The 27,851-nt window shown below is 33.7% G+C and overlaps 1 protein-coding gene across 1 annotated transcript in view; it reads left to right on the top strand.

The window, feature by feature from the left end:
- The window catches only part of MMRN1 (multimerin 1), a 75,327-nt gene that overhangs the window by 7,342 nt on the left and 40,134 nt on the right, over positions 1 to 27,851 (top strand). The window contains exons 2-4 of the mRNA XM_032239595.1: positions 8,366 to 9,218; positions 20,044 to 20,163; positions 22,641 to 22,747. Of these exons, the coding sequence (XP_032095486.1) occupies positions 8,614 to 9,218; positions 20,044 to 20,163; positions 22,641 to 22,747 (832 nt within the window). The 5' untranslated portion in view covers positions 8,366 to 8,613. The remainder of the gene's footprint in view (positions 1 to 8,365; positions 9,219 to 20,043; positions 20,164 to 22,640; positions 22,748 to 27,851) is intronic.

Below are 27,851 nucleotides of genomic sequence, written 5' to 3'. Positions count from 1 at the left end.
TATGTTGTTTCATTTAAAATATTTGGGCTTTTTTAACAGTTTACTTTTATTTTTTTGTAACTTTGTACTTCTGCATTTATAGAATATTCTCTTTATGATTTTTATGCTTTGAAACTTACTGAGAAATAGTTCATGACCCAAAACATATTTTATATCAATGATGGGCCTATGTACCTTTAAAAAGTATGTGATCCGTAGTTGTTGGGTGTTCTATGAATATCATTTAGGTCCAATTGGTTAATGATTTTGTTCAAATCTTCTACATCACTACTGATTCTGTGTATACGTGTCTACTAAAGGAAGGATGTTAATATCTCTGACTATGATAATAAATTTATCCATTTCTCCCTTTAATTCTATCTATTTTGGTTTCATGATTTTTATTTTTTATTTCTTATTTTTTATTTTATGGCTACATAATGGTTGTACATATTTATGGGGTACATGTGATATTTTGATACAAGCATGCAATGTTTACTTATCAAATCAAGGTAATTAGGATATCTATCACCTGATATGTTCATCATTTCTTTGTGTTGTAAACATTTCATATCCACTTCTCTAGTTATTTTGAAATATGCAATAAACTATTGTGAACTATAGTCACCTTATTGTGCTACTGAACCCTAGATCTTATTTCTGCTATCTAACTCTATTTTGTCCCCAATAACCAACCTTTCTTTATCCTCCAGTCATCACTATCCTTCCCAGCCTGTTGCCACCAAAATACTACTCTCTACCTCCATGAGATCAAATTTTTTAGCTCCCACAAATAAGAGAAAACATGTGTATTATTTTGGAAGCTTTGCCAAAAATTATTGATGAAAGCAATTGAAGATGATACAATGGGAATATATCTCATGTTAATGAATTTGAAGAATCCATATTGTTAAAATGTCCACACTATCCAAAGCAATATACAGATTTAATGTAATCCCTATCAAAATGCTAATGACATTCTTCCAGAAATAGAAAAAAATTTCTAAAATTTATATAAAACCACAAAAAATAGCCAAAGCAATTCTAAGCAAAAAGAACAAAATTGGAGGAATCATATTACCTGACTTCAAATTATACTACAGAGCTTAGTAACCAAAATAGGATGGTGCTGGCATAAAAACAGACCCATAGACTGATGGAACAGAATAAGAACCCAGAAATAAATCCAAAGATTTACAGTGATTTTAGCTTTGTGTATTTTGAAACACTACTAAGTGTGTTTATATTCAGTATTGTGTGTTCTTGATTAACTGAGTCTCCTTTTGTCCTTTCTTGTCCTTTTTATATGAATTGAGTACTTTCTAAATATGCCATTATACTCCTATATTGACTTTGAAACACATTTTTGTTCTAAGCATTACAATATGCATTTAAATGTATTCTAGTATATTTTCAAATAACATTTTACTTTTCACAATAACATCAGAATCTCCTTCTAACTGCATAATTCCATTTACACACCTGCAGGCTGTTTGTGTTCCTCTGTGTTGAATTTTAACTACAAATGCTGTCAATCCCACGATACATTGCTGTGATTTTATTGCAGTGAGATTAAAAAAATAATAATAATTCATTATCATTTCACTACACATGAAATTACAATGCTCTCTCTTTTCTTCTTTATTTCTTCCAACTATAGGTATGTTGAAACATATGAAACTGTTCTGTAGATCTCAGACACTGTTTTGTTCACATATCCATCTTTTTTGAATCTATAATAAACATAATATCAATTATCTACCTTTTTATCTATAATAAAGATAATATCAATTTTTGTTTACCTATGTATTTAGCTTTTCTGATGCCTTCCACTCCTTCCTGCCCATGTAGTTTCATTTTTGTATAGTTTCTCTTTAGCTTAAAGGGTTTCTTTAATATATCTTATAATGTGGCTCTTCTGAAATCAAATTCTTCCAGGTTTTACCTACTAAAGTTGTCTTTATTTCCTCTTTACTTTTGAAGAATATTTTTACAAGATATAGAATTATAAATTGGCAAGTTATTTTTTTCCTTTGAGCACCTTAAAGATGTAATTCTATTGCTCTCTCTCATCTATTTGACTTAATGAAAAGTCAGCTATAATTATGTTCCCCTTTATGTGATACGGCTTTTTATTTCCCTGGCAACTCATCAATTGTGTCTCATTAATTTTGGAAAATTCTTACCTATGATCCTTTTTTCCTATTTTCTCTCTCTTTTTCTCCTTTACTTCCTTGATTTGTAGGTGTTCTAAACCATATGAAATTGTTCCACGGATCTCAGACACTGTTAATTTGTTCACATATTCATCTTTTTTGTTCTTCAGTTTTTATAATTTCTTTTGACCTATCTTCAAGTTAACTGCTTATTTTCCTTGATATTTCCAGTGTTAAGCTGATCAGATGACGTCTCCATTTTTGATATGTCTTATTTCTGGCATTTTCATTTAACTTAAAAAAAAATAATTTTTATCTCTGCTGAAATTCCCTTTCTGTTCAGACATGTTCCCCACCCACCTTCAATATCACATTCTACCACAGTTATTTGAAATTCTCTCTCTTGCACTTTCAATATCTTGGTGTTTTCTGGATTTTTTTTCAGGGTTTCTCTCTTGACCATGAATTACATTTTATTATTTTTTCATTTGTCTAACAATTTTTTTATTATATGAGCCATTATGCATAAAAGAATAATAAAGGCTATAATAAATAATACTTATCTCAGAGAAGAATATTTTTATCCTGTCAGCCCTTTAGTGTAGGAGCTGAGTTATCCCAATTTGTAATTGAACTAGGTCTAATATAAACCAAAATTGTTATAGTGTTAAGTTTTAACTCATTATGTTCTTAAATACTTTGAGGACATGATAAAGATTCTTCTTTCAACTAAGTTTGAGATCTGAGCACAGACAAAGCTCTGGAGAGCTAGTTATCCTTGACAACACAGAGAACTGCATTGTCTCTGAACTGTGTGTAATATGATGCCTAAAATTAAGACACAGAATTATGAGCCGTCTTGACATCTGAAACCATAGGGCATCAATGGCCTTAACCCACAAGTTCCCTTCCCCACGCTGCTCTTGTGGATAAGCTTCCAGCCCAACACCCGCTGTTTTATCAAGGGGACCAGGCACAGTTTCTGCTTATCCTTGAGTATTGGGTTTCAGTTCCCTGCCAACCCACAGAATTATTCATACAAGCCAGTCACATCCTCCTGTGGGAACCAGGGGACACTTCACACTCTTGGTATTACAAAGTCTGCCTTCTAGCATAGTTGATTGTTTTCTCTCTGTTCCCGAGTGCAGCCCCAGCATGGCCCTGCGTGGTGTGCTATGTCCTCTTCCCCAGGGCTTCAGTTTATGTAAAAACTGCTGCCAATCTCATCAAGTCAACATTGGACGTCATGTGTTCAACCATTCCTATAACCCTAAGGTGGGAATTCCTACCTCACCAATGGGATGAAAAGAAGGTGATTAAACCACTGTGGAAGATATTCTTTTACTTTACAATGAAAAAATATTTTTTAAACATTTCTAGTGTGTTCTCATTTCTTTCCAGACCCACCCCTAGATTTCTACACCTTGGAAGACATCTTTCCAAGATGTCTAGCCTTACGTTATCTCTAGCCTTTGGAGGACCTTTTCTCCAAAGTGTACTCAGTGAAGTCCTGCCATGCCTCAAAGCTATTGATTTCCATAATTTCCCTTTCGCCAAGCCTTTGGAGAGCTATGACAATAGCTCTCCAAAGGCTTGATGAAGACATTTCTGGCTCTTCTTGATGAAGACATTTCTGGCTCTTCTGTTGGCCTTCTCTGATGTTACACCAGCAAGAGAATGAGGGTTGGGACACCTTGTTACAACCTCATGAGGTGGACATTTAATTCTCCCTTCAGGCTTTGCTGGCAAGGATGGGTTCTTTTGTTTTGATTTTTGTTTGTTTGTTTGTTTGTTTGTGGTGTATGGTGGGAGTAGAGTGGTTATTTTCTGAAAAGTTTCCTGCCCCTCCAGGCTGACAATTTTCTAATCCTTGGCCTAAAGAGAGCTTTTATTGTTTGTGCCTATTGGTGTTCCTAGTTTGCCAAATCCCCTAGTACCCAGAAATGAGGCAAAAGAAAGCTTGGGAACTCAATGTTTCATTTTTCCTTGGGTCATCTAGCCATTCTGCCTTCTTTTCTCCACTCTTCAGAGTCTTCTTATATTTGTTCTGTATATAATGTCCATGATTTTCAGATGTACTTAGCAGGAAGAATAAAGAAATATGTCTATTCCATATTTTGAGAAGCGGAAGTCACTAATGATAATCACTTGATAACCAGATACAACTTTCCATTAAGAAAATAAAAATATTGTTATTTCTAAAATGATAAAAAAAATGAGTTTTGAACTCTTTCACTTCAAGTGTACTGTTCTACTTAAATGGGAAATATAAAATCATCAATAGCATGATTCTGTGAGCTATTTATCCATTCATTTTCTTAAGGGAGCATTTGGTCATCTTTATCAGTATGTTCTTTATGTTCTTAACTATAAAGTTAAAATTTTAATATTAGGACAAAATATGTTGGTTTTTTTCCCTGATAAACTAATATTTTTCTCTCACTTAATATTAACACATATAATTTATTAATTGTCCATCTTTCTTTACTTGCTAGCCCACTCAAACCTAAATTTTCCTACTTTCAATTTATTTGCTTATCTTATATAGATTTTTCTAGCATCAGTACTGCTTTATTATCCTTTATTCTACAGCTCTTTGTCTTAGTCTTAATGAGAGTCTTAGTCTTTTATTCTACAACTCTTAGGTTTATTATTCTAATGTGGCTGTGATAGCTTCAAAATAAACCGTCTCATATTTATTTTGAGAATAGATAATGTAGAAGCAATGGGCTTTTTGAATTTTCTTTAGGAGGAACTTACAGGAGGCAATCTGACTGAAAGGGTATTTCAGAAGGCTTTTGAAGTTGTGTTCCTGGAAGAAGTTCATTATATTTACTTAGATTACTTTCTTTTTCTTTTGTGTGTCTATAGGAATGTGAAATAGAGCTCTCCTCAACCCATGCATTATTACTATACATAGGAATATGTTCATAGCCCATCCATCCATTCATTCATTCATTCAACAAATATTTATTGAATGCCTATTGAATCAGAATTGAACATAAATACCTGTTCTATCAATTACTAATGTGTTACCCTAGGAAGTTATTTAGCTTAAGTTTAACTTCCCATGAGTATAATGAGAATAGAATGCTTACCTAACATCTTTGTAAGAATTAAATAATATGTCAGATTTAACTTACTTAGCACATCGAATCATCAAAATCAAGCAGGTATCAGTTTCCCTTTTTCTCCAGCCCTTTTGCTATATGTTGATAACTCCCTTTGTCCACATGTAAATTTAACAGGTTTTCAATATTTTTCAAACAATGTTAAATTGAAAAGCTTAAAAATTTGTTTTCTTTAATTATTTTTGACAGTCATGTTTTATGGAGAAAGGCTATAATGAAATCTTATTTGGGATGTTTTAAACTATTTTAAGAAAATAGGAATTTCTCATGTGAAAAATAAAGAAAACAGCTGCTGAAAAATCCTATTAATCTGGCAGAAGTTAGCCCATACTCCCGGCATTTTACAAAGAATAATAATTCTTGCAGCTATAAAAATGCTTTAAATAATACACAGCACCATCTACAGTGAACCCCTCAATCTAAGATTCTCTTTTAACTCACATTTGTCTTTCAACTTAATAAATCTTTTTTGTTGTTTTTTTTCTTGTAGTGAAAAAATTAATTCATATAGATTATAAGGGAGAAAAAAACCAAACCCATTATCTCATCATCTACAGATAACCCATTTTTCAGCATAAAGTGAATCCTATGTTTATGATACAATGAAAAATGACAGAAAAATTTCATAGCACATAATGTAATAAATTTCATGATTTTTAATCTTATAAAATATTCACAGTGAACAAATGGCGAGATGGTAAAACATAATTTACTATAAACATCCAAGTGGGAAATGGGATGTATAGCAAAATGACAGGGTCCAGGTATAAAAAACTGATGGTATCATTTAATTCAGCAATAGTATTTAGAGTATCTAGAGGTATGAATGAACTGAGTACTCTTCAGCCAGTCATCTCAGCAATATTATTTTTCTTAATTGTTATTTGATGAGTATTAATTAGTCTCAGACAGCAGAATTTGAGATTATGCCTCTGACAGTTTCTGAAGTATTTTATATCTCTAATTAAGGGCTGATCCATAATCCAAAATCACTAGATGAGCTTGGAATTCCTGGGGAGTAAAAGTGCAAGTTAGCTTAGTAGATCAATAGTGAGATACAGAACCTTTAGCCTTTTGATCGCAGGGTCACTTGTAAGCTAGCATAGGGATGAACAAAAGTCATTATTGGTCAATACCTTATAAGAGGTAAAATGAATTGCTTTGCTTTGTTTAGTTTTTATTATCATTGGATAACTATTTGTTATCAGTTATAGATCCAATGGGTGACATTTTACCACTAAAGTTCACTTGCCAGACCAGGTTTGAACAGACTTTCAAGCTGTAGAAGAAAAAAAAATCAATAAATGTGATTATTCTGGTAGTTTTATAAATTTTCAAGACACTCTATTCATCTGTTTTTACTAAATCTAGGAAAATTTCTGTAAAATTGCATATAAATAGGAATGTTTTTCCTAAATTTTATGAAATTACTGCTCTTCTATAAGCCAAAGCTAGTTTCTTCTGTCTTTTCCAGGTAAAGACACTGTAATGCCTTTTTCTTTATACTGAAAACCATACTTGTATTGGAGTTGTGCAATTTCATTACACTTTTTATTAACTAATTGCTTCCTGGATTGTCTGTGTTGGACCTTTTTGCTCTTGTACTAAGGCAGCGTTTGTGGAGTGTTCTGTGGTATATCTGAGAAACAGATGCTTTGTAGTCCATATCAAAGTCAATTGGGGTTGCTGATTATTGTCTTAGTTTAAATAACCCCACATTATAAACTCTCTAATAGGTCAACAGTACACTTACGGAAATAAATGGCAAAGACTGAGGGAAGAAAAAGATATTAAGCCCAAGTAGTTATAGCTCAGGGAAGAATTAGGCCTTATTTCAAATCCTGGTACACTGTGTCAAGGAATAAGGACTAGAGAAAATATCTGCAATAAAACATAACCAAGCAGGCATTAGATTTCCAATTCTCTAATTTTGAAAGAAGGAATTTAATACTCTAATAAAATAATAAAATCTAATAATAGTTTAATAATTAGTGACTGAATATTTAGCAAGAGCTTAATGCCTGGCACAGAAGTTGACAGAAAGATTGGTTTTGATTACACAAGGATCTAGCTTTCAAATAACATAACAATAAGCAAATTGACAGCAATGAATATTTTTGCGTTTCTTTATAGTCCTAGCACATGCACATAAGAGAGTACTTTGCACAGAATGAGGGGTTAGGTAACTACTGAATGCATGAATACACAAATAAATGAATTAGTGAATGAATGAATTATTATAATTTAATTTATACATCTAAACAGTCTGCTATGAAATTTTATAGATGAGAGAAGTTAATTGAAGTCTGAGGATCAGAGATTTGCTGGAGAGATTAAACCATAAATCTCATGAAGCATCTCTACCAGAAAAGAAAACCATAGAAAACTCTGATAAATATAGTTATCTGCTATTTGCAACTAGTATAATTTTGTCCTACAGTAAAAGTATAAGAGCATTCTATATGATCCCTTTTTAATTTATTTTTATGTGACTCCATTTTCTCTTTATCTATCCCTTACTGGTAAAATATTGACTACCCCCAACTACTAGACAATCAGGATTGGAAAATAAAGGGAGTAAAATTCTGATTATTTATTCCATTAATGGGTATCTCTGGTAGAAGTTCCAGGAGCAAAATTTAAAGTGAGTCCCTGGTAAAGTAATAACACAGCTGAAGTGTATTTATAAAAATAAGGAGATATATATGTAGACATGTAGATGGATAAATAGATGGAGAGACATTTTATAATTTAAGGTACATATGCTGTATGAAAGAATAGAGACACTGTAAACAAGCTTTTGATTATGTGCATGCACATGGATATGCACTTGAACAAAATGCAGCTCTTTGGATAGAGCGTAGCAGATAAGAAGTATCAAAAATTTTTTTCTCAGTGTCTTTATGTAGTAGAACAAAATGTTAAACTTCTGTATCAGCCTATATAAACAAAATTGTACACTCTCCATCGTGAAACTGAAATTTCTCTTTGAAATCAGTGAAACATGAAACATGGGTGTGCTCAGGAAAAGAAAGTTACTTCATGTTTTTCTCATGGATTTAAGATAATAATTGCCTGTGTTTTCCCATTTACCCTTAGCTTTGTCAGAGATCCTTCAGCACTGCCATAGAGCCATCCCACTAGAGGTCACAGATCACAAAAGCTCTTCAAAAACAGGAAATTGAACTTCCTGAGTCCATTACAAAACACAGAAACCTGTTTCCTCTACACATCTCAAATTGGCAAAGCTCGGTCTTAGCAGGTTCAGTGTGGAAGCAGCTATCAAAAAGGCCACACTGACTTTATCCCCAAATTTCACATGAGCTTCCTTGCTTCAAACTACTGAGATGAAGGGGGCAAGATTATTTGTCCTGCTTTCCAGTTTATGGAGTGGGGTCATTGGGCTTAACAACAGTAAGCATTCTTGGACTATACCTGAGGATGGAAACTCCCAGAAGACTATGACCTATGCTTCAGTTCCTCCAAATAAAATACAAAGTTTGCAAATACTACCAACCACTCAGGTCATGTCAGCAGAGATAGTTACAACTCCAGAGGCAAGAACTTCTGAAGAGAGTCTTCTTAAATCAACACTGCCTCCCTCAGACACAAGTGCACCTGCTGAGGGTGTGAGAAACCAAACTCTCATATCCACAGAGAAAGCAGAAGGAGTTGTCAAGTTCCGAAATCTTACCCTCCCAACCAAATCTAGCATCAAGTTCAATCCTGGAGCAGAATCAGCGTTCCTTTCCAATTCTACACTGAAATTTCTTCAGAGCTTTGCCAGAAAGTCAAATGAACAAGCAACTTCTCTAAACGCAGTTGGAGGTGTTGGAGGCAGTGGAGGCACGGGAAATCGAGCCCCACGGGAAACATACCTCAGCAGGGGTGACAGCAGTCCAAGCCGAAGAACTGACTACCAAAAGTCAAGTTTCGAAACAACTAGAGGAAAGTAAGAAACCTTCTTTTCCTTTTGTCTTTTGTTCTATCGGGTCTAGAAAATTGCAGGCGAAATTTACCTTACTCCTAGAAAATTGTTTCAAATTCAAGATGAACTTGGATCACATTTATAATTTCACCATTTCAGTTAGATAAGGTGATTGCTAATTTATCTAATAAGGAAAAATGAACAAATAAAACGCAGCAATCTTGTTTTAACTGAAATAATCATTCACTTTTCTATTCACTCGTAGAGGTGGTTTTACTTAGAATAGTAGCCATTGCAAGCAAAGCAACACCACAGTGGCTGTTAGTTTCTTTAATTCAGCTCAAGGATATGTTGATTGTGTTCCCAACAATGCCCACAATATGAAAGACAAAAAAAAAAAAAAAAAACAATAAAGTTGAGGCATGAACAGATTTGAAAATTGGAATAACAGTATTATAAAAAGTATACGGTTATCAAAGATTAAACCAAGCACACCAGGGGTGCAATCCTGGCTTCAGTATGGTCTAGTTCCATGACTTTGAGCAACTCGACTGATCTCCCTGAACCCCCGTTTCTTCATATGTAAACTACAGATATAATACAGGGAATGTCAATAAAAATAAAACTTTGCAGGGTTATTGTTCAGATTGAAATACATGAAATGTGCTTAGATGTGTGCTCCTCGCAGAATAGGTGCTCAACACCTCAAATTTTGCTGGTCCTTTTTATTATTTTGAGTTGTGTTGTCATCATGAACATGATGAATCAGAAAACCTATTTTTCAAATTAAATTTGATTTAAAGTTAGAGCAATTTGAATGGTTGAAGTAAAATAATAAAATAAATTTAAAGGAGTCTTGTTAAAGAGGGTTTTTAAAGGAGTGAAACCAAATCAGAATAAACAAGGAAAAATATCTGGGTGGGTCAATATTTTATTCACTTAATGTTCAGAGTCATCTGTATGTTTAGAATACTAGAAGTTTAGTGTTAAAAAAACTAAACTTACAGATAGTTTTTACATGCAATACAACAAAGGTTAAGACACCAGGCATGTCTTGGGAGCAAAATGGAGTTAAACATTTTATTAATAATAAAATCAAGTTAAAAACAGAAGTTGATTCCTGCTATGTGAAAGGCATTTGGTTAAAGCTGTTGCTGATATTAGGTGGCCAGTCTAACTGCTCCTACAGGTCTCTGAATTCTCCTGTTCACTGCACTTACGACACTGCATAATAACTACAATGAATCTATAGTATCTTTTTGTATATAGGACCTTATTTTCAGAGCTCACAGTCTCTATAGCAGGTACACAATCAATATTTAATCAAATTGAATGTGAAATATGAGGACCAGTATGTGAATATAAAGAAGGAAGCTTCCCAAATAAATATTTGCATTTGTTTATGAAAAAATCTGGTGGATTTAGAATAAACTCATATTAGGTTTTTTTCTTTCCTACCATTCTTGGAATTTTATAATAATTCTTGATAAAAACGATTATTTATGTTTGTTACAGGTTCTTTTCTGGATTATTCAGGATTATTCTGGCATATTTTTGTTTCATCTTGTAGTTTTTTTTTTGCGGGGGGAACTTGTAGGAACTCCTGGCTATAATAGAGCTGTGGTTTCCTGTCTGGCAGAATGGGTGTCAGTCAATGACGAAGCGCTTTGAAATAGGGAGGATGGAAAGAAGAAATTAGGATTAGTGTATTTATATGTTGAACAAATATTTGCTGAACACCTAATTTGTCCCCAGCACTGTGCTTGTGCTGGGAGTAAAACAATGAACAAGATCTCCTACAAGTCCTGCCTTATGAAGCCAACAGCCCAGTGGTAGAGGTGAGAGGAGGAATAACAATGAATCACAAATGCTGATTCTGAACAAAGCTGAAGTAACTGTAGTATATAACAGGGGGAATACCCTACCCATTGTGAATGGGGTCAGTAAACCTTGCCTCAGAGGATAATAGGTGAAATGAGGCAATGATACAATCCAACTGCCTATTTAACTTTTCCCACAATCCCCAACCCCTGTATACATGTTTCTTAATTTTCATGAAATCAGTGAATGGCTAGTTCCGTAACTAGAAACCTTGGAAATATCTTTGGCTTTTTTCTCTCCCTCCTGGTCTTTATCTAATCTATCAAAAAGTCTTGTTACCCCTCTGATATATCCCAAATACCTCAGCTTCTCTCCGTCTTCTAGTTGCCATTATTCAACACCAGTGTCCTTAACGGTCCACTTCTTTCCACTCTTGTCTACTGTAATCAATGCTCCACACAAGGGAGAGATCTTTTGAACCTTTAAGTCAGGTTATTGCATTTCACTGGATGTAAGGCTTCATTATTGTAAGTGACACACTATTTTAGGTACGAATCAGAAGGAAAAGTATGACAATGTACTTCCTTTGAATTTTCAGGTTTGTCTTGCAGACTTTGAGATTTTGATCATATATCACTTAAGAAGTCTGTATATATCACTTTTTAAATGAAAGTGATATATGAAATCAGTAAAATATTTCTAAGGCAATGGCAACAACTGCTGTCTGACCACTAATAACTGAAAGATGCAATTGATTTCAAGACACAGTCTTGATTTCAGAGATGTATGTCTTAAAATCTGTGAAATTTGGTCTTTTATTCATTGTCACACTCCAAGCTCACTCACTTCATTTCCTCCAGCCACGCCAGCTTCCTTTCTGTTTATCGAACATAGCAAGTTGATATGGATCTCAAGGAAATTTTTTTGCTCTTGCTGGAATGCTGTCTCTGCACTCTTTATAATGAGGGATTCCTGTTCCACTTGCACCTCCAGCTTTAATGTCACCTCCTCCAAGGGACCTTCTTTGACCTCCCAATTTAAAGTTATCTATCCTCTTACTTGCCATTCCTTATTTTACCACCCTTATTTTTTTCTTTGTAGGAATTATTTGAAATTATTCTATTTATATAGACAATGGTGTATTTTATGTCTTTCTGTAATATATCCCATGAAAACAAGGACCTTGCCTGTCTTGTTACTGCTCTATTTGCTGCCTAAAACAGTGCCAGGCACATAGAAGGAACTCAATAAGACTCTGTAAAATCATGGATTATTAAACGGGTTTGGCACCCAGAGGGGAGATCAAGGCTAGAGATATAAATTTGGGAAAGCATTGGTGTATATAAATGTATTAAGTCATAAATGCAGACGATACTGAAAGAAAGAAGGACCTAGGATTATGAATGGAGACTATCTAATATTTGATGGACTGATGGTGGTGGATGCCAGGAATACAGCCTTCAATGGGGTGACTAGAGAAGTTAGGAAGGAAACTATAAAAGTGCGGTGTCAAAGAGCAGAGGAAAAAATATTTGAAGAAGGAGGTAAGTGATCCACAGTGTGAAATGCTGTGGAAAGAGACAAAACAAGGACTGAAAAGTAGTAACTATTTCAGTGACATGGAGATGATAAGTAGTTGAGTGATCACTGTGCTCTGGCCTGAGAGAACTGAGGGATGAAGGAAGGCAAAAGAAAGCAGTTAAAGCCAACTCAATTGAGGAGGGTTTTTTATGAAAAAAGAGGAGAGAGTGGTCAGAAACCAAGGCTAGTCTAAACAGTTACCTAATTTTTGTGTTTGTTTCTTATTATATCTTATTTTACATACAGAGGGGTCATACATATGTTAACATGTTAATGAGAAGGGTCAGAGGAAGGTAAAATTTGAATATGCAGAAAAAACAGGAGGGATTTTTTTCTGAGTTTAATGACAAATTAGAAAAATATTTCTAAATTACAAAAATTAAGCATTAAATTAATTCTTCTGTCTATCATAATAGACTTTTTTCTACTCTTTTTGCGTGAATTATGAATAGATTTTAGAAGTGAATTATCTGATCAGATAAATTCATGTGTTGTTTGCAAAGTTGTCATTAGACCTAATAATATCCAAAATGGATTATTCTTACATGTTATAAAGTTCTAAAGAGAAACCATTATACTAAAGGATATTTTCTTATGTCTTTGTGAAATAGCTATATCTATTACATTACTGCCAGTGAAATAAACACTATGTAAAGTATATCCTCTATCAACTTTTCCTCATTAATCACATTCTTTATTTCATTACTTTGCTATTTCTACTGTTACTATATATATTTCATTTCATATGTTAGAATTTAATGAGTGCTTATATATGTCTAAGTAAAAACTTTTTGTATTTGCACACTGTCTGCTTTTCTGAATCTAAAACTATAATTTTAAATTTATTATTTTGGGGTAAACGCTGAATGCGTCAGTTTACAGGAACTGGATTAAGCATAGGATTGTGCATCAAGGCCTGTGTTAGGTGCCTTTGTGGTCTGCACGCTGGGAAAGCCTGACACCTACTGGAATAGAAACAGTTTGCAATGCCCCAAATATGCTCAAGTCACAGTTGTGCAGGGAAGGGTGGGGGAAACAAAAAATAAAATTAGGTAAAATAAAACAAATTTATGAAAAAGGTTATATTAAAGATTTACTTTAAGAATGATTTCTTATAAAAGATATATATGCTATACATATTTAATTTGATGTACCACTCTAAAAATATACTTTTGATGTTAAAATTGGAAAATAGGTTGGATCTAAAAAGCAAACTCTATGCACATTCTGTGATGGGGATGCATTTGGCTCATTCTAAAACTTTACACTGACGATATTGTGCATAGACGGTAATTTGTGGCTGTGAGGCACTCTACAGTCACCTATCATTGAAAACTCAATTACATTCACCATGCTCTTCCCACTCAGAAAGCAAATTAATGATGCCTGACAAATATATTGTAATTTCAAAAGTTGGTACGTAAAAAAGTGTTCCTTCTTAAAGCCTAAATTAACTATAAATAAAAATATCTAAAATACCATATATCTGAGCTTTGCATAATGGCTTTTCAAAAAATTATTTTAAATATCAATGTATTTTATGATTCTTTTATAAAACTGATATTTTCATCTCAGCTTGAATACTAAATAACATTTTGTAGAAGAATTAAGTATATAAAGATACACTAAAAGAAAATGAACCAAAAACATAAATTATTTTGTTGTTAGGAAATAAAACGATGATTTTCATAAGGAAATAAGTGTTGTGATGAACTTGTCTTTTGGACTGTTAGCCAAAGCTAAATATCAAAAGTCTAATGCTTCATTTAAATATAATTTACATATCAAGAATCTTTTATTAAGTATAAATAATTGCTTCCCATTTTTATTATCTTTTTTCATGTTGTATATATTTCCCTTTGACTGTTTTCTCATTTATGACTAGTGAACTACATGCAAATTATAGTCTTTCAAATAAATACTTTGATAAAAAAAAACTTACTTTTTAGCTTGGTTGGAAAAGTAAAAGTTTTAATAGATTCTATAACACTTTGGAAGTATTTATATTCATGACTTCTTAAGACTGTAGAGACATTCTGAATGGCTTTTTTCCCCTGAAAGGCAAGCTTCATCATCTGAATTGAACATATATGATGATGATGGTCTTCTGTATTGGCCTTATGGAAATTATTGACTTGAAACATACAAGCAATTATGGTTAAGATGAATTTATCAGATCATTAAAGAAGCAAAACAGGAACTGTGTCTCTTTGCATCTGTGGCAAAAAATATTGATGCCATATTAAATACATACTCTTCAAAAAAAAAATCCCAGAAAAACTCTGAATCATTTAATTATTATCAGCAGTGGAAGCAGCAGCAAAAAGTATTTTACTTTTATTAAGTCATTTAGTCTCACGACAATCGTGTGAGGTAAACAATATTATTGTAGATGTTGTGCAGAAAATGAAGAAATCATTTGTAACAGACAAAGTCATGGCTAATAAATTGTGGAGTCAAGAGCTCAAAGCAGGTAGGCTGGGTCCAGCATCCAACTATGCTATAGGAAATTTTTCAGGGAAACTTTATTTTCTTTTGCTTATACAGGTGTACCCACTGCCCCCATCCCTCACTGTTGCCTAATGCAGGAACAGAAAAAACAAAAAACTCTCTGCAAAGAAATATGCTCTCTTCTTTATTTGCCCCTATGTGTGGAATTAAAATGAGAATAAAAACTTTGTCCACAAGGCAGTCCTTCATCATCGGAAATGACCTTGTAATTCTGACCTGCAAGGTGAAAAAACGCATGTATTGCTGACAGCTCTGATGTTGAACCAAATGGGGCGTTAGTTGAAATTTTTCCTTGATTATTGACATCAATAAAAATAGGTTTGTTCAGATATAGATGCCTTTAAAATTCTATTTTCCTCTTTAAACAAACTATTTTTTACTAATTGATATTTTTTTTAAAGAGAGAGAGGAGGAATTAACCACATATGTCAGACTCACAGAGTTGAGAATGAAATGAGCAGGTTGGATTTGCAAAAAGTAGTAAACATTTATGTAAAAAAGAATAACTTTTATATATTTAGGACATGTTTGTCCCACTTAACACTGAATTGGGTGGGGATTTTAATCACTCTGGACTTCAAGAGTTTAGTGTAAAGTGATGTACAACATTATTATTTCATAATTTTGCCATTAGTCATGGTCAAACAGCTAAGTTTTGTTGGGATGTATTGTCATGCAGTGATAATCTTATAGTTAAGACAATAGTATTTTTCAGAAAGTAAATTAGGAATAATGTAAATAAATGATTCTCTTGTGAGGGATTAATATTTTTCTCTCTAAATTACATCCCAACAGAGACTTAGTTCTTCCCCTGGCATTTATGAATTTATTGATACATGCACATGTTGCTATTTGCAAATTGTAGTCATCTTTAAGTACAAGGTAAAGAAATGGTTGAGATCTTACACTGTCTCAAGTCAGGGAGGCATGGGTGGAAATTAGGTGAGGTGTGAGAGGTTATTACTAGAGTCACCTGATAATCCTATTTCTTCGAGAGAGTGTTAGTTTTCAGAAGCAGCTATGTCTGCCTTGTCCTTTTTCATTTTCCTCTTGTTTGCCTTTAAATCTCTAAGTTCAAGGGGATGACGGGAAACACAGGTCCTTCAACCCATAAAGTCTCCTTCAGACACAAAATCTTCTCCAACTTCTCAAAGAAGATTATATACCATTGCCTTAGCTTATGGTGGCAATTTTATTGGCTTACCTTGAGTTCTAATGAATATCTTCAGGACTTGGAATTTTCATACTATTGTGTCAATTAAAGCCACAGTTCATTAACATGAAGATTTAAGTATTGGCCAGGCACGGTGTCTCAGGCCTGTAATCCCAGCACTTGGGGAGGCCGAGGCCAGTGGATCCCAAGGTCAAGAGATCGAGACTATCCTGGCCAACATGGTGAAACCCCATCTCTACTAAAAGAATACAAAAATTAGCTGGGCATGGTGGCGCACCCCTGTAGTTCCAGCTACTCAGGAGGCTGAGGCAGGCAAATCACTTGAACCAGGGAGCCGGAGGTTGCAGTGAGCCGAGATCGCCACAGTGCAATCCAGCCTGGTGACAGAATGAGACTCCATCTCAAAAAAAAAAAAAGAAAATTTAAGTATTTTGCTTCTTTTGAACTGGATGACAAGCAACCTATTCATGTGGGTTCTAAGGACTGATATAACTGAATAATGTTAATTCGTGGATTGTCCATTTATTTCTTGGGAAAATATTCTGTGTGGTCGTTATTTAAAGGCGTCTTTTTTGCTTCAGTCCCCTCTCACTCAGTTCAGGATAAGAACTGGTATGATTGGGCTATTATTTAGTCAGTTAATGGAAGTTTTTTACATTTAGTCTCTTGACTAGGTTCCTGAAAGATTGGGTTTGTAAAATGTTAAAATCAAAAATATAGTCAACGTTTATTTATGATGCCTTCTCTTAGTTCATTATCCACAAGCCTTCGAGTTTTATGAATCATAATAGAATCCTTTCCCCTCTCTGTTTTTTATGTTCAACAGGCTAGGCCTTTGCTCACAACCAAAGATGTCTGTTTTTCCCTAGAACAAACATTTTACCTATTAACTTGGAAAATCCAAAGAATCAATACAAGCTTTTTTCTGTACATGTTGATGCACAAAAGCAACAGAGTGATTACCCTGAAAGAGAATCCCAAATGTGGTCTGCTGGATGGTGGGTTATGACCCCAAGGAAAACTAAACACTTCAAAGTAACTGCCCTCCATCCACCATAATCAGTCTAGAAAGGCACAAAGGATTACTAGGTTTAAGCAAAATGCTTGTCTGGGATCATTGCATTTACCTTTAAACGGCCTGTCACCATTTTGCCATGCTTAATTTTCTATTTTAAAATCTACATTTTCAGATAATTTGGTTTTAAAATTGTATTTACATTTTTAACATCCCTTAATGAGCTTATTTCATTGGTAGCATAAACCTAATTACAAGTCACACCAGGGGCTCTTTTGCTGTGGATAGTTCTTCCAATTTACACTGGATCAAAGATTGCTGGGCCATGAGCAGTCTGCTGATCTGCTTCTTTGCCTCCTCAACTATTTTAGTCATGAGATTGTTTTAATATTTAGGATTTCAAAAGGCCTCTGCCAGGCGACACTATCATTTTGCCTCATAGAGAATGAATGTGATTTTTCTTTTCAGAGCCCTGAGCATGTAGTGATGGTGATACTTGTATTGTTTCTGCCCCACACTCCCCACTTCACAGTCATTCAGAGAATGTTCAAGTGACAATTTAATTGTGCTTCTGTTGAAGTTAGTAAGTCTCAGTAATTAGGATCATCATTGCATTTGCAAGAGGAATCTAGTTTATTTTTTAAAGATCCCTTTATTGTGGTCCTCTCAATTTTAAATCTTTCTTATTTTTATTTCTTGCTTTTTCCAGTTCTTTGTTTCACATTATTTTCGCCTCAATTGTCACCAAAGATTTACCATGTTGCCAGCATGTCTTCTTACTTCTTTCAGAGGCCTGAAATTTTAAACATCTCATTCGAGAGAACACAATAAGTTCTATGGAGCTCAGTTTATCTGCCTTAGATGGAGGACAATGTGGTATGATTAAATAAAGCAATTAACATATTTTTTTCTTTTTATGTGTTGTTTGCTGGAATTTGTGTATGATGTACTTAAGTGAGGTTTTACTTTTGTTTATCCTCTTGGAATTCATTGAGCTTCTTGGATTTGAGGGCTGATATTTTTAAAAACATATTTAGAAAACTTTCCCTTCTTTTCTTCACATATTTATTCTGCCCAATGTTAGGACCACTTCAGTTTTGTTCATTTATGTTTTTGAATTTTTTCTCTGTACTTCAGATGGTTTCTATTCCATGTCTTCGAGTTCATTGGTCATACTTTCTACAGTGTCCAAACTTCTGTTAAACACATCCAGTCCATTTTTAATTCATATGTTGTATACTTCTTGTTCTATTTAATGGTTAATTATTTTAAAGTCACAAGTTGCTAATTCCAACATCTATGATATCTCTTTTTTTTTTTTTTTCTATTCACTGGATTTTTATTTCATGTATTGGTCCTATTTTCCTGCTTTCTCTTTTATCTAGTTTTATTTGCTTTACATGCTAGGCATTGTGGATGCTATTTTATTAGCATCTGGATTTTGTTGTTTGCAAGCGCAAAATACCATTCAGTCCAAGATTCAAGGGCACCCTTATATTGACTTTTAAAATGACATTTCTGTCTGTCCCCCTCATTTTATTAATCTTTGTCACACTCTTTAACCACCTTAATATCCTCAAACTGAGATTTCTATTTTCCTTATTTGGTGTCTTTTCTGGACTCCATTCCTCTGTGATGCAGTCTGAAAACTGTTTCCAGGCACAAAACTAGATTGAATGTGGAGCTAACATCATGTATTTTCCTTTTCTTAAGAGTCATATCATTGCATCGTCTACTATCCAACATCTGAAAACTGTTGCTTTATATACCTTGTCCAGATTTATAATTTTTACTATAAAAAGGTAAATCTGATAGTTCATATAGCCAGAGACAGAATTCTCTGAAATTTGTTTTTAGTTTATTATATGAAAAATTAGAGAATAAGCTTATTTAACTCCTCATATCAAGCTAACATTTGTTATGAAAAATGCATAGAATTTGGAGATTAATTTGAGGAAAATTGACATATTTGCATTGGGATTCCCATTAATTAACATGATTCATTGGACTTTAAGCTTTTTCAATAAAGTTTAAAATTTTTACATCTTAAACCTAGCACTTCTTTTGCTGAACTTGTTCTTAGGTACATTATTCTTGGTTTTTTTTTTTTTTTTTTTTTTGCTATTGTCAATATTGTCATTTTGAATTTGTTGTTGTTACAGAGAAGTATAACTGATATTAACCATGTGATTAAATAAATATAAATTCATCTTGTATTAACTCATAAACATATATATTTAATTACATTGCTGAAGTCTCTTATTAATTATAATAATCTGCATCTAGACTATTTTGTATTTTGTTTAGTTTCAATCATATCCACTGCAGCTAATAACAGTTCTTTTCCCTCTTTTTTGATTTTTAAACCACTTATTTGTTTACTTATACTTTACTGCACATAATTAAAAGTAGTGGATCCAGATCTGAGTTTTTCTTTATCTCAGTACTAATATTAATACTTGCTATAAGAGCATTCTTGCATTTTGATTTATCTTACAGCTAAAACTGCAGGTTTTTCTTTTTAGCTTTAATTTATTCTTTTCTTTATTTTGATCTTGAGTGTTTCTTCACATTCCCTGAGTACAGCAATGTAGTAATAAGTTATTTTCTCTTATATTTAAATATTTTAAAGCTAGGTAGCAATTGTACAAGCATGGCTAAAATAGATGTTTGTCTGTGAAAATAATTTTGATGAAAAGGATTCTTTTTGACAATAATTTTTCCCTAACAATTATGATCTTCCTTAGGAATTGGTGTGCTTATGTACATACCAGGTTATCTCCCACAGTGATATTGGACAACCAGGTCTCTTACGTCCCAGGTGGGAGAGGACCTTGTGGCTGGACCAGTGGATCCTGTCCTCAGAGGTATGTAATATTTCTTGAAGATAACCACTGCTTGTAACATAATAAGTTATAGCTGGGAATATAGTCATCCAATGTACATATGCATAGTGGGGTCAAGAGATGGTCATCATATTATGCTTCAGTAAGTGAAAATGTAGACACTAATATTTGCCTCATATGGTCATTTTTAGAATCATTTGAAATAATGCAATAATATATTTAGCCTAGTGCCTTGTGCTTTGTGAACCTTCAATAAATGTTAATTCTCATGCTTATTACTATTTTTACTATCACTATTACTTTTGCTCTATGTCTGGTTAACAATCCTGTCCTTTAATTGCTTATGAAATCCATGCACAATTTTGAAGATTTATTTATTATTTTCTCTTAATAATAGGTCAGATAGAAGTTTATAATTTGGTTCACATTCTAATTGGGAAAGCTTCTAGTTACAATTATACATATTAAAGCAGCTAAGTGAAGCTTTTCTTCTTGCATCTATTATAATTAGCCATGTCATTTGATTTTCATTTAAAAAAAAAAATCTATGTTGTTGTCTTAAAAGATAGGGCTGAGTAATTGATAAATTCTCTGAATTCATGTAGTCACAGTAGCTCAGCTGGGGGTGTTTCTGAAGAGCCTGCAATAAAAACTCAAATTGTTATTCAGGCGATGATGGCTAATGTTATGCAAATTGTCATACAAATAACTCAGGCAATGAATCTGACACATGGCAATCTGGAACAGTGCACAATAAGGATACATAAAATCAAGGTGTTTCTTAGTCCTTTGAGGAATAGCTAAGGTTCATGGTCCAGAGAGCTAAGCACATCTTAGGGATTTGGGAGCACCGAGCTCCAGTTCTGTTTTCAGCTTTTACTCCCTTTGTGACAATTTCCTTGTCAACATGAGACACAAAGAATGCATTGCTAATTCTTTAGTAATGAAAACTTTACCACAGTAACCCCTAGCATACTGCCCTTCTGGATTCAAGGTGAGCTCTTTTGATATTTTTTCTTTTCTTTAAACAAACCGGAAGTATTTATCTTTATTCTCATATCTTTTTTATGCCTTCTGAATGGGTCCATTCATTCACTATTTTTAATACTTATGCCATATTTGCTACTTTTTCTTTTATTATGTCTGAGTTACATGCAACAGATACTTATTTTGCCAAAGCAGGAATATTGTCCCCAACAGTAGTGGTTCAATCAACTGCTTGAGCTCATCCTTACAAACTCTATATAGAGTCACTTTCCAATTGCCTTATTTCCTACTTAGCTTTAACTATGGGATTGCAGGTGATATTTCACTAGATAGAATGATTTACTGAAATAAATGAAGGTAAATGATTAGCATGCTTTTACAAATGGAAAGAATCTTACAGCTCATTTTGTAACTAACATATAGCCTCAGACATACTCAGTTACCTGTCATAGCGGAAACAAAAACCCAAGTCCCTAAAGCCCAATCTGTTATAATGTATGGCTCCACATGTTTAGGGTGTACCGATGTGGATGACTGTTGTCTCCATATAGTTGCATGTGGAAAACTCCAGGATAATAACATGGGAGGCTAGCCCACATGAAATGGGCTAAAAATCAACAGCAAATCAGGATAATAATAATGCCTTCATCATAAACTAATATGAAAATTAAGCAAGATAGGATGTGTCCATTTTACAGACCCATGTGATACATATCAGCTAAATATTAAAGTTACATGGGTAAGACTAATATGGCCTAATTGTACTTATGACTTACATCTACATACACAGAACTCACAATTTAGTAACATTCACTAATTATGTTGATTGTTGTACTGAAGTGCTATAGTTTCCTTATTTTTCTTCTGCTGTTCTGTGGCTTCATCTTAGAAATAAAATTTCCCCATCTTATATCCCTTCTCTCTCTCTCTGTCCTTATCTTGCTCTTTCTCTCCCTCTCAGAGAAATACTATATGACAAAAATAGTAGGTAGTATAATTTCAAAACTTGAAGATGAAAAATTCAATGGGAAAATGATGGTGGTTATCATAATTTCAATTAGATCACAAATATTTAATTTGTTTCAAGTTGTTTGATATTGATCTGGAGGAAATACATATCTTTTTTATTATAACAATATCGGAAATAATATGAATTGAAGTAGAATAAGTTATCTCCATGTAACTTTAAAATTGGAATGAAAATAAGTTTTTTGGTTTAGCTAAAAGTATTATCAAGTGAAAAGCTATAATATCTTTATAAAGTCAATGACAGGTATCAATTTAAAATACCAAATACCATAACCACTAATGCTTTTTGTAATGTATGAAAGAAACGTACGTTAGGCAATAATATTGATGATGAATATTATGATTACAGTAATAACAAATGATACTTAATAAATGCTTGTTATATTGTAAGCATTGTCCCAAAAACTTTATATTTATTATTCTAACTGATAATTTAATATGAAACAAATAATTGATTTCCCCCCAATTGCTCAACTTTCTAGATCTCAGAGGATATCCAATCCTATCTACAGGATGCAACATAAAATTGTCACCTCATTGGATTGGAGGTGCTGTCCTGGATACAGTGGGCCGAAATGTCAGCTAAAAGGTATATGCTAATACTAATTTCATAATCACAATTCTGAACAATAAGAAACTGATTCTAATGAAGAAAAGAATTGCATTTCCTTGTTTGAACCAAGGTAAATTAGCATGTAGCCAAATTCCTAGGAATGTTACCTTTCTGAGCTTTCTAACTTAGTAGCTTTTATAGCACCCTGAAGTCTCATAAGCTATTCTTTAACTTCTGCCCCATTTTTATGTTGGATTTATATGATGAGCAAATGGAAATCTGATGAATATCTTACTTATTCTTAACTATGTGCTATAGAGGCATGCCTTATTAAAATATCAAGGATGCTAATTTTCTACTTTTAAACAAAGTATTATTAGAAGTGACTCAATATAAAAATAAGACTACCCTCTAATTTTGTTCTAGTTTAGTTATTTGAAATACTGTGCATATGAATGAAATTTAGTATCAAAGGATATACAAAGTATGCCATGAATAATTCTTTCTATTTTAAAATCCTAGTGGAGTCATTTTTTTTTTCAACTGAGGATTTAAGGACTTTCTGGTGGCAAGGCTGATCAAACACATGGTAACCCACTGTGGCCTAATATCCATGTGACTATTATTTTGCTTTTGGCTTTAAACAGATTTCATTTGAAAAATAAGATATGGCATCAGCATACAGATTTTAAATGAATGAATATTACAAGAAAGGCCATTAGCAGTTGTGGGGAATTCAATCAACAGTGTAAAAGACTGTGATTAAAAATTAATATAAGTGTGGAGAAACCATTATGACTCACATTAAGAAAAAGCAAATTATAATACAAAAGCTCTAGGAATCCTGTAGTTTAGTTAGGGATATTATTTATGGTTTTACTAACCCATACAAAAAGAATCTGCAGGCGAATTTCACCATAATGCTATTTGTTCTGGGTCTGGCATGAATTTCAAAGATGTTATAAAAATTCAATATATTTTCAGACTATAGAATGAATATATACTGCATTTATAACCAGATAAAATAAACTTTTAAATAAAATATAATCTATACTGAAAATATCTGGAAATAAAGTAATTTAGCATAATCTAAAAAGACCCAAATATGGCCCTGATTTCTGATTTCCATGAAGTACACAAATATACTCACAATGGTAAAACATATTTGTTTCTAGAGTTGATGAATGGTTAAAAGTTTTGGATAGTATTTAGAATTCTGTTTCTGAGGTCTGTATTTCTATTCTACAAAGAAGGATATTATGAGATTATTAATTCCATCATTATTTCTTGACAATTCAAGTGTTTGTTTGCAGAGCACATTTCTAGAAATATATGATGTTATTACACATCCTATTTGTAGACACGTGGCAGGGAAAAAGTGTACAGAAGAAAGAATGTCATGGACTCTAGTTGATGAGAACTGCTGTTGCTCCATGCTTCAACCTTTTATACTTACGAATCAATTCTTTATCACTGTGGTGGACTATGTACATGTAGGAAGAAAAATACCACAACTTCACTGTAAATATAGGCGCAAGAAACAAAAGACTAGCTGACAGTTTCAAATATCAACTGTGTCCTGGCATTCTCATTTTTCAAAGCATGATATGAAATATTATGAATTCAAGTAGTTTAGGGATTGCTTTATGACACCATATATCCTAATTAGAAGCAACCTGTGGATAGTTTTTATACTAGGTTTAAAAATCATTGTATTAATTTCCAGTGACAAAAAATGTCCCAGAACAGTTCTGATTATAACCTTCTGTCACAATAGTGTAATTGGAACCACTCATAATTCAGGTATCTGCTGATAAAGCTGTTATTGAAAGGCCTCTTTTCTGCTGAAATCTACAACAGGAATAATGTTCCAGTGGCAGATGTGTGTATTGTGTCATGTTGCCATACAACAGAATCTAATACAGCTTTGATTCCAAAAGAACCTCCTGTTGCTCCTTACTCTACTTTGGCCATTCTACTTTTCACTTTCAGTGCGGTTGTATTTTCAACGATTGAATTTTCTGTTAGTGCAATGGATGCACTGGTTGTATTAGGAACTATTGTGTGCCTTTGTCCCTTGAACCTTCATTATCTCTCTCCTGAGGGGCTATTTGCACATTTCCCCTTCTAATAGCTAACCAAATTGCATTAGGGAGATCTTGAAAATATGCAAGCAATATCACCAGCTCAGGAAGAAATTGGAGCTGGTTGCAACTGTATTCTTTTTTACTTCTTTTCCTCCACTTTTGTACCCTTCTTTCCATTTCTTTCTTTTATACCCTTCTTTCTATTTCTCTGGGGATGCGGATCCATCCCCAGACTGTTAGAAAGAGATATGTTGACTCAGAATCCATGGGGCGATTATCTGTTTATTCCACAATATGCTAATCTGCCACACATGTACTTCAGCTGCAACTCAGATAATCAAAATACTGATAACTACAGTTCTAGATTACCTGATAAAAAATATTAGTCATATTATCAAAAAGAAACTGATTTTTAAAAATCTAAATGAATAGAGCTTTATTGGAGGGAAAAAAGGAGCATTCAATCCAACATCAAGGTAATAGTTTTGATATGTTTTACATTTGTTATGTCATTTTCTTATTTCAAATATATATATATGTACATAATGAGGATTGAGTCATCAAAGTCAGAGTGCACAAGGGTTTGGCCTTTAGAAAGGGACCTAATTTTATGATATGACATTCAAGAAACTTTTCAAAAAGTCAGCAGTAACATACACTTAAACCTGTTTTATAAAATTTGCAATAATACTCTTTTCCAGTAGATGTCTCTAAAATATTCTGAAGTAGAACAAGGAAAGTGTGACTTGCTTTAAAGACACAAGAACAATGATTTAAATACAAATAGTGTTACATTATAGAGGATGAAGATAACTTCTTTGCAAATCTGTTTTTAAACGTCCAGTGGCTTTAATCATCAGGTCCTTAATAGGAAAAAGGTATTTTATAACATTCTGTTTTGTACTGCAGATATTATGAACACTGACAAAATGTGAGCATGTACACGTGTTGAAATAAACTGGCCCCTACCATATGTTATGAATGTATGAAAAAATTTGGTTTTACAAATGCTGTGAAAGCATGCAATAAATTATATGAGAGAGAGATCCAAGATGGCTGATCACTAGCAGCTCGGGACTGCAGCTCCCACTGAAAGAGCAGAGAACGAGAGGACGCCACACTTTCAGATCAATTTTTGTTGCTCACACACCAGGAGATTCCCAGCGGAGGAGCCCCACCTGTCGCCAGCGTGACTCTTGAGGCCGGTGAGGCGGTTTTGCCGCTGCCTTGGTGTGGCGGTTCTTGGTGCAGAGTGAGAAAAGCACCATCGATCTTAAAGCCGCTGTTTTGGCCGGAGCAGTGGGTTGCTCAGATTCTAGCGCCGGGAATCAACAAGTTGGACGTCCATTCAGAAACCCAACTATAAAGACGGTAATTATAAAGACCACAGATGGATAAATTTATAACGAAGGGAAGAAAACAGCCTAAAAAGGCTGAGAATACCCAAACTCAGAACGCCTCTCCCTCTACAGGGGATCACAGTTCCTCATCAGAAACAGAACAAGGCCTGATGGAGAAAGACTGTGTTCCATTAGCAGAAGCTGGCTTTAAAAAGTGGATGATAAGAAACTTCTGGGAATTAAAAGAACTTGTTCTAACCCAATGCAAAGAAACTAAGAACTTTGAAAAAAGGTTTGACGAAATGTTAACAAGAATACACAATTTAGAGAGGAATATAAGTGAATTAATGGAGCTGAAAAATACAACACGAGAATTTTGCGAACTATGCACAAGTTTTAACAGCCGAATTGATCAAGTAGAAGAAAAGATATCAGAGGTCGAAGACCAACTTCATGAAATAAAACAAAAAGACAAGATTAGAGAAAAAAGGATAAAAAAGAACGAGCAAAGTCTCCAAGAAATATGGGACTATGTGAAAAGACCTAATCTACGTTTGATAGGTGTACCTGAATGTGACAAAGAGAATCAATCCAAGCTGGAAAATACGCTTCAGGATATTATTCAGGAAAACTTTCCCAACCTAGCAAGGCAGGACAATATTCAACTCCAGGAAATACAGAGAACACCACAAAAATATTCCTCAAGAAGGCCAACCTCAAGGCACATAATTGCCAGATTCACCAGGGTTGAAATGAAAGAGAAAATACTGAGGGCAGCCAGAGAGAAAGGTCAGGTTACCCATAAAGGGAAGCCCATCAGACTCACAGCAGATCTCTCAGTAGAAACCCTACAAGCCAGAAGAGAGTGGGGGCCAATATTCAACATCCTTAAAGAAAAAAACTTTCAACCCAGAATTTTACATCCAGCCAAACTAAGCTTCATAAGCGAAGGAAAAATAAAATCTTTTGTGAACAAGCAAGCACTCAGAGATTTCATCACCACCAGGCCTGCTTTACAAGAGCTTTTGAAAGAACCACTACAAATAGAAAGGAACAACTAGTATCAGCCTTTCTAAAAAATACCAAAAAATAAAGAACATCAACATATTTAAGAAATTGCATCAACTAACGGGCAAAACAGCCAGCTAACATTAAATGACAGTATCAAACACACATATATTGTTATTAATTTTAAATTTAAATCGACTAAATCCCCCAATCCAAAGACACAGACAGGCAAAAAAAGCCAAGACCCATTGGTATGCTACATCCAGATCCATCTCACATGCAAGGATACATAAAGACTCAAAACAAAGGGATGGTGAAAAATTTACCAACCAAATGGAGAGCTAAAATAAATAAATAGAAAGCAGGAGTTGCAATTTTTGCTGATAAAATAGATTTCAAAGCAATAAAGATCAAAAGAAGCAAAGAAGGATATTACATAAAGATAAAAGGATCAATGTAACAAGAAGAGCTAAAGATCCTAAACATATATGCACCCAATACAGAAATACCCAGATATATAAGACTTACAAAGAGACTTGGACCCCCACACAATAATAGCGGGAGACTTCAACATCAATATTAGATAGATCAATGAGACAGAATGTTAACATCGATATCCTGGACTTGAACTCAGATCTGGAACAAGTAGACTTAATTAACATTCATAGAACTCTCCACTTTAAATACACAAAATATACACTCTTA

Source organism: Sapajus apella, unplaced genomic scaffold, assembly GCF_009761245.1.
Source record: "Sapajus apella isolate SASKATOON/1434 unplaced genomic scaffold, GSC_monkey_1.0 scaffold45, whole genome shotgun sequence".
In the NCBI taxonomy this organism is placed as follows: Eukaryota; Metazoa; Chordata; class Mammalia; order Primates; family Cebidae; genus Sapajus; species Sapajus apella.
The sequence above is the reverse complement of the archived record's forward strand: the minus strand, read 5'-3'. Positions and strand labels throughout refer to the sequence as shown.